This window comes from Nilaparvata lugens, chromosome X, assembly GCF_014356525.2.
Source record: "Nilaparvata lugens isolate BPH chromosome X, ASM1435652v1, whole genome shotgun sequence".
NCBI classification, from domain to species: domain Eukaryota; kingdom Metazoa; phylum Arthropoda; class Insecta; order Hemiptera; family Delphacidae; genus Nilaparvata; species Nilaparvata lugens.
Window position 1 is genome coordinate 59,642,072 of NC_052518.1, and position 9,084 is coordinate 59,651,155.

General features: G+C 34.2%; 1 protein-coding gene across 1 annotated transcript; it reads left to right on the forward strand.

Moving 5' to 3' along the window:
• Window positions 1-1,021: 1,021 nt before the first annotated feature.
• Window positions 1,022-8,508, forward strand: LOC120354634 (piggyBac transposable element-derived protein 3-like). The gene is made up of 3 exons (XM_039442001.1): window positions 1,022-1,145; window positions 1,780-3,380; window positions 8,453-8,508. Exons 1-3 carry the CDS (start codon window positions 1,123-1,125, stop codon window positions 8,506-8,508), a joined length of 1,680 nt encoding a protein of 559 aa, XP_039297935.1. The 5' UTR covers window positions 1,022-1,122.
• The last annotated feature ends 576 nt before the right edge of the window (window positions 8,509-9,084 follow it).

Sequence of the window (9,084 nt, forward strand, 5' to 3'; positions counted from 1 at the left end):
GGCAACTTTTGGTTCCAATGTACCTAGAATGTATTCTAGGTAACTTGGTTGATTCTATTAAATTAAATCATTCAGTGGAAGAGATAGCAGAATTGATCTCGTCAGCTGATTGATTTTAAGAATATATTGGAAATTTTCATAACGGCAAGGACAGATGTGTGAGTGCGCCACACCAGATGTTTCCCTATTTCAATTATCATCGATTTCATCCTATTATGGAAACACTTACCTCATAGCTAGAGCTTGTGTCTTTTCACCTTCTGTCCATGTACTATTTTTTTTATCTGCATTTGACAGTTGCACACAAAATCCGACACCTTCTCAGGTGTCGGAATATTTTTTTGACAGCTTCCATGATAATATTATTGTTAATCGCCCTTGGTTTGCTTGCAATATTTCTCAGTTTTCGTTGAAGCTGCTGGTTCAGCTTTCTCGCTGACAATAGCTTCATTTGCAATCTCTTTTTTGCAAGTGTAAGTATTTTTGATTCCCTAAATGGAGTCAACTTACGACCTTTAATACTCCTGAGAGTATTTTTTTATCGGGGGTTGGGAACAATGCCCTACAAGAGTTGCTTTCTGTTGTATATAGATAGTTGATAGATAGATAGATAGATAGATAGATGACCCCTCAAGCAAAGTATCACAATCTGGGAACTTGACGTAGTGGAAATGTTTATTGTCCACTTGACAAACTGAAAACTTGATGGGTACTGAAATCGTGAAGAACTGAAACAGGCCTATGACCATCTTCGATGAACTGAGATCCTATATGGAAAATGTCAAGTTAAGTAGTTCAGAAGTGATGACACGTGATTCATGAATATTTTTTTCCCATATTTGTATAAGCCAATTCTTTTCATCATAATATTACAGATAACGGAGAGAATGTCTACTTCCTATTGGTATTTTAACCCAGGTTATCCTATCGGTACCGTATGGTACCATAATACATGCCATGCTAAAACAATTTCTGTGATCCATAAGGCATAACTAAATTTAGTTTTAGGTTGATGGAGCAGTTGGCAATACTGTACCCAACAGCTGGCTATACTTTTCAGGTGATCAGATACAGTTTGTTTGACATTGATACTGTTTGTTTTCGCTATGTGATATTTCTCTGATGGAGATGGATTGTGTTTTCAAGTAAGTACTATAAAATATACAACAGTATATAATAAATTAGGGAATTACTCATTGAACTTACTACTAGATTTATTATGCTTGTGTTAAACTGTAATTAGTGATATTACATAAATCAAAACTAACATAACCTCAATTATTGTTTCTGTGGTACCGCTTGGTACCACTAGGCTCTTACCATTCCATTTGGTGTTTAAGGCTATTATTTGAATCCACAAATATTCAGGCGAATATTTCATAATATATATAATGTAAAATGTATAATATTATATTATTTGAACTAAGATGATGATATAATATTTATATAAAGTGATATATGAGACTACAAATAATTTTAGAAGTATGAACAAAGAGATTCATGTAGGCTATTTCAGAACTATTTAGAGCTGATGATTTTGAGTACCTATGTATACCACATATAATATGTTTATGTAGATTTCCAGTATTAATAATTGGAGATGTTTTTCTAGTTAGTGCTGAATTAGTGGTGCATTTATATAGTTACATTTGAGAGTGGAATCAACACAGAGCTAACTCAAAAAATGTCTCCAGCTAACACATACATGATAATATGTATGATGTATATATTATATGAAACAGACACTTTTATAATACATATATGATATTTTATTTGCAGAGATATCACATTGGAGGAGGCTCTTCTCATTCTGGAAGAAGATGAAGATATAAATTTTGATGGAATCTTCATTGAACCACCTGAAGCTGTAGTTTTGACGGATGAAGACTCTGCTGAAGAAGATGAAAGCGGACTTGTTGACAACTTGAGTGGACGGCAACTTAGATCTGGGGCTGAAATATTCTCTCAAAATGAGAATGTGGATCTTTCTGTAAGTAATTTGCATGAAAATAATGAAGAGGAGGGAGATGACATTCCTGAAAATGCTCCACCAAAAAAGAAAAAGTGTGAAAAAAATAGTATAAAAAAGAAATCTAGAAATCCATGTACTTGGGTAAAACATGATTTAACTGCTGAAAATGTGCTTCTCCCAAATAGTGACTATACTGCTTTTCGTGCCCTCAACCCAGTTGAAGCATTTGAATTATTCTTCAATGAACAGATTATTGAAACAATAATACTTGAGTCAACCAAATATGCCTTGTTCAAAAATGAGCCAGATCCACTTTTGAGTCCAGAAGAAATCGAAGTGTTTATTGGTATACTAATTGTGACTGGTTATAATACCCTCTCTGGGAAAAGGTATTACTGGGAAAATGGTGCTGATGTTAGAAATAATCTTGTTTACAATTCAATGAGAAGAGACAGATTTATTCAAATCATGAAATATTTGCATTTAGCTGACAACAACTTTCCAAATCTTCAGGACAAAATGTGGAAGCTTAGGCCCTTTATGAATCTACTGCAAGAAAAGTTTCATGAGCAATTTAGGCCTGAACAACATTTAGATTTTGATGAGAGTATGATACCATACTATGGAAAGCACTCCTGTAAACAATTCATACGGGGAAAGCCCATCAGGTTTGGCTATAAAGCTTGGTGTGTGAACACTGTCGATGGCTATCTAGTATCTTTTGATATATATCAAGGCAAACAAATGTCAGCAAACACTCAGTATGAAGCTGACTTTGGAAAAGCAGCGTCTCCTTTGGTGATGATGATAGACAAGTTGCCTGATAATGTGAAATGTCTTCCACTAAGGTTCTATTTTGATAACCTATTTACAAGTTTCAATTTGTTATCTCATTTGAAGGAAAGAGGCTATGAGGCAACCGGGACTGTAAGAGAAAATCGACTACCTAGAGATTGTGCAATTCCCTCATCCAAAGACTTGAAGAGAAAAAAGCGAGGAACACTTGAGTTTGCTAAGAGTGAAGAAGAAAGTATTTTAGTTGCTCGTTGGGTTGATAATGCTGTAGTCACTGTGGCTTCAACTTGCTATGGTATCAACCCTATACAAAATGTCCAACGATACTGTCGAGAAGAAAAAAAGAAAATGAATGTACCTCGCCCTCATCTCATTGGAGAATATAACAAGTACATGGGTGGCACTGATAGAATGGATGAGAATCTCTCCCTTTATCGCATTGGAGTTCGAGGAAAGAAATGGTGGTGGCCCATATTCACTTGGCTGATTGATGCCACTATTCACAATGCTTGGCTAACATATAAAAACGCTGGGAATGATATGCGACAGCTTCAGTTCCGGAGAGAAATAGCTCAGACCTACCTTGAACTGTATAAGAAACCTCCACAGACAGGTGGGCGTCCTATCTCATCACCATGCAGTTCTACAGGTTCCAGGGTCTCAGATGCTTTGAGGTTTGATGCAATAAAACACTACATTTCTCCAACAAGTCAAAGAAGGAGGTGTGCCTATGAAAACTGTACATCACGGGTCAGATCAGAGTGTAACAAGTGCAATGTTGGCCTTTGCAGTAAATGCTTTGTTACGTTTCATACGAAAAAAAAATGAACATTTCATGCTGTATGAACCTTTAGGTTGTATAGATTGATGTAATTTAAATGTATTTGTCAATAAAATCGATTTATTCATCACCAGAATAATGATTAAAATCCTTTGACACAACCAAAACCATGAAAATTCAAGTCTACATCAGTTACTCAGAAGTGCTTACATAAAAGCCTAGCGGTACCGTATGGAACCATGCTATATATAAAAAACTATAAAGTAAAAATGGAAAATGATCACAAATTTTAGGTAAGGGTTGATGTAGTATTGAAAATATGAAATATCATTCAAATTGAAAAACCTTGAAAACTCAGGCTTTCCCGGGTTTTAATTAATAATTATCTTTATCAATGTCAAGATATTCAGAGCAGAACACCCAATAAAGTGATATTCAAGAGAAAAACTGATTTTTGCAATGTTTTCAATTTCATAGAAAGAAATCCTTTTTATTCTTCAATTCTAAATTTTTCTCAGCACTACCTGAATATCAAGGATGATATTCTACAAGCAGTTATGTGGTTCAATTGAAAACTTATAACTTATATACAATATATATATAATGTTATTTCCATTCAAAGTCATAGAATTAAATTCTGGCTCATAATTCTATATAGCATCCTAAAAGTAGTAATTTTGTGGAGCTTGTAACAAATTTGAAGGTTTGTAATTCATATTACTGTAATATACAGTATTTCATCATATTGACAGTCCATCTTTGGAGAGTTTACAAAGAAAAAATGTTGTCAATTTTGTTGAGTGAGCCTCTACAATAATTAATATTGGATTGAATAATTCTAATTACTAGCATCTTATTACTCATAGCAATAGAAGGTTATCAATAGTTTTTTTTTCAATAATTATTAATATTATTTTAAATTGAATAATAATTCTCATTACTAGCACCTTAGAACTCAAAGAGAATAGAAAATGAAACATGTGATGGCAATAGGTTATCAATTTGATATTTTTTCCAAATAGCAATGTTAACTTAATTTGTTTGTAATTGAATATTATAAACACGTTTACTTATCAAGAATAGAAAAGATGTATACAACGGATGGTGACAGAAGTTAAATAATCTCCAATCTTCCAATCAGTACGAAATAGAATAACGCGCGTACACTGAAACACTGCTGGTTACTCGGAGCACAGACTCTGGTCTGTGTTTTGAAAAAAATGATTGGTGCCGGCAGAAATGAAATATGAGCGAGCAATAAAACAACAATTCATTCTCAGTGGTAGTGCTGAGAAAGCATAAAGTTTTCTCACTCTCTCCCTACTCAGACACAAAAACCCTGACCAACCTCACAACGCTTAAAAACCAGTTGCTATTTCCCAAGTACACAACTTTTCCGCTACAAACGCCACTAACTAGCCTGAGTAATAATTCAATTTACATAAGGCTCCGACAGATCTCGCTAGCAAAATTTGCAACCAGAAATTACCATTGCATGGTATGTCTCCTATATTATTCTTGTCTCTGGTTTTAGTGAGAGAATAATCCAGGCAATAAATCAACAGGATGTCAGTGAATCTCTGCATTCGTATTTAGATTCACAATTATCTAATATAGTTGAGAATATTGGATTGAACGAGATTGAAAAGGAACACATCTTCAGTACATTACAACAGGTATCTGACAATATCTATAGGAGAGTTAAAGAGAAATCTATCAATTTGGGGAATTCTCTACATGATCTCAAATCAACAACAGAGATATTTAGATCGCACTTGAATATGATCAATGGTAAAAAAGTTGACAAGAATTATTTGGATGAGAAATTGAAAGTTATCTCAGACAAAATTAAAAATTTGGAAGTATTAGATAGAAATTATCTAAATACCAGATAGAAACAGCTTAGCACAGAAATTTTTACTAGAGTAAATGAAACTCATTCATTATCGGTTGAAAAGGAATATTTGGATAAAACTGTGCAAGCATTGAATAACATTGTTATAACAGAACAAGAGTTTGAAGATCGATTATCTGCAATACGATAAAGACAAATCTTATGGAGGGGATTGAACAATTTGTTTAAAAAAAAATTTAAATACATTGCTATCTATGTTTGCCAAAACTTATGTATTGAAAAATGATCTGAGTAGTGAAATGCAAGCATTTATTAAGAAAGATGAATTACAAGCTACAGTCAAAACAATTTGTGAGGAAATAGCATCTTCAATTAAAAATACTGAGGATGGTGAAGTGACAAGATCACAATGTTCACCTGCATTTATCGATTATCTCACTCTATTTGTTCATAAAATAGCCTACCAAATAGTAAGGAACTAAGCGAAGGTTAGTTTTCATATGAATTGGATCGAGGCAAAACAGCATAGTTTGACAGAAGATCAAGTAGGCGATTTAATCACCGAAAAAATTGGTTCGAGTATCTGTGCAAATGTTTTAAAACCCTCAAGTTAGAATCACTTCAATCTTTAACTGATTTCACTATGCAAGTTGCTTGGGAGAAATCGCATGAGAAATAGATAGCTACATCCTATCTCAATGTGAGAGTGTTCTCTACTTAACAACCATTTTTTCCAATTGTAATGGATTTTCCAAGGTGGAACAAGATTATGGAAAAAATGTGCTAATGTTCGAATTTGAGATGAATCAGAGCAGAGATGCATCCTTGTAAGCTCGTCCTTGTAAGCTCTGTGAAGTAAAATTGTAAAACGTGCTTATGATCAAGTGATGAATTAGACCAGAACCTCATTTGTCCTTGTAAGGTCTCTGAACTGAAATTTTAAACGTGCTAATGTTCAAGTGGAAGGAGAATTGGTGCTTAATGATATCACCCAAGGTTGTCTCACAGGAGGCATGCATATGATTGTAATTTTATTAGTGTATCCTTATCTATAGATGCTGCTACATTGTGCTGTGAGATGAGTGAAAGCTGCAACAAAGTAATGACACACTTTGGTATGTCAACTTTCGATGAACTTTCATTGGAGATATATCCCATTAAAGCATTACATAATGTTTTTCGGTTTGATTGGTTCCATGTTAAGAATGTAAGATTTGGTGAGGATGATTTAATTTATATCAATATAGATTCAGAAGACAACTTTGAATTCACTATTATTCTTCCAAAAGAATATTCAGCTGTGCTGAATACACACAACATAAAGAGTTTTTAAAGCAAAAGATGGGATTTGAATGTTACTGCTGGTCGTGTATTCTTGAAAGAATGGTAAAATACCCTCGTACTTGTCAAGTACATCTAGAATTTAACTGATGGATGGAAAGCAAGCAATTAACAAATAGAGGTTCGGTGAAAATCTGAGAGTTAGAGTTTCACTTGAATCTATGTCTTAGACAAAGATGTTTCAGTTAAATCTGTCAGTAAGATGTTCGTTTCACTTAAATCTGGCAGTAGTAGTAGAATGTCTCTCTCTCTCTGCTATAAATCATCAAATAGACCGTGACTGAATGTAATTGAGCATGACTAGACTATCTATAAATGGAATAGAGCATAACAGAGAGAGAGTGAGAGGGAGTGAGAGAGCATCATCATTATCATCTTCCTCTTCTTCTTCTTCTGAAATAGAGCATGACAGATTGATTGATTGATTGATTGAGTACTTTATTTATGTAGATTACAATATATACTGGCTTATACACTTATATACAATAGCTTACAATACAGCAAAAGTATTGATGAATTTTATTAGAGCGTCAGAGGTACTTTTACCATTTTGGTGTAAATGGGTAGAATTATTGAGAGGAGGTGAATTAATTTAATTTTTTTATTTCTCATGATACGCCAATCTAAAATCATTGAACTTTGGACTCGATGGCGTGATCGGACTGAATTTTCTAATGTTCATTTTTTTTCTAGACGTGAGGGTATTTCAATTTTCTCTAGTGTGAGAAATAGATTATTGCGTTTTAGAATATAAGAATTGTGCACAGTACAGCGTATTCTTCTGCCTCGTGGAGAAAAAACTGCAATCTGGTGACAGTTTTCCACGAGGAACTATCTCTTTCTCCAATTTTGAGCTCTCACTCTTTCTCTGCCGTGAGAAAAAGGTGAGTTTCCCAAGCGTTTTAGGCTAGGGTAATGTCCATGGACAGCCCTCGAGTCAGTCAGCGATGGACTCCTGAGCGAACGGTTACTCTCGAACGCGAGACGCACTGCGGTGAAATAAGTTTTAATTGTTATATATTGTTAAATTTATTTTGTGATTCGAACGATAAAAATCAAGTTCAATTGATTCGTTATATTTGTTGTAATTATTCGCGTGCTACGAGCGATAAAATGTGTCTTTAGTGTTTAGTTGATGTCGAATTAATTCGTTGTACTCGTTGTGTTATGTTGAACAATTCGTGAGATATGAACGATAGAATCTTTCTTTGTGTTTCGTTATAATATTGTTGAAATTATTCGAGCGATACGGACAATAAGGATTGGTTCCAGTTTTTCGTTATAGGCTAATTTGTTGAACTTATTCCTGAAGTATGAACGATAAAGTTCGCCTGTAGTTTTCTGATATATTTTGTGGAACTTATTCGTGTGATTATTTTCCGTGAGAACAATAAATTAATTCGCGGGAACAACGTATTCGTGTGACTCTAACCTGAATCCAGAAGCCAAGATGCGGTTTTGGATCCTAATGAAAGTGACCCTCGGAATTATTATCACGGGTGAGTGAATCTATTCTGGCCACTATAATTGATTAATATTTGACCGAACCTTCCCTTTGAAATTGTCGAGAATTATTTTTATCTTAGTCTATTTGGCGGCTGGAGTAAGAGATAGGTTGTACTGTGCTATTATTATTTAATATTATTTAATTGACCAAGTTGATAATTACTCTGAATGTTATTTAATTGAAATGTTAGTGTTTTATTAGAATTTGATTTGGACGAGAGTGGCGAAGGGTTTTTATATTCCAACGTTAACAGCTAATTGGATACTCTCGCCTACTATTGAGGAACACTTATAATAAATTTGTCCATTTTATTCAATTGTACCATTAACGAGAAGACAGTTATAATTTTGTTAACAATTATCCTGACGACAGTTGCATATTTTATGATGTAGAGAGTATTTAATGTGTGTACCTATGTTACTTTTTAAGCCGATGTCTAAGGCATTAATTTGGTGTAGTATTAAAATTCGAATTTAATGTGAGTTGAGAAGAATTTTATGTTTCAACGTTAACAACTAATTGGACATTCTTGCGAACTAGTGAGGGATACATAATATTGATCTAATCAATTTATTTCGTAAATTAAATCTATTTCATTTCAACAGTCGTTGTTTCTCCAGTCGCCTTGTTCTCACTTAGTTAAGGCATGTTAAATAGATAAGAGGGAGAGTCGAACAGTTCTGCTGTGGTCTGCGTCTCCTGGAGGAGTTTGTGCCTCTTTCCCATTGGGGTTGAGATTTCAACCCACTTGAACTCAGAGGGCCTCTTCCAGGGTCGTATAGGCAGGACTGGGCCGACCTCCTAACTAGGTTTAAGTTTATGTCCGAACTGGT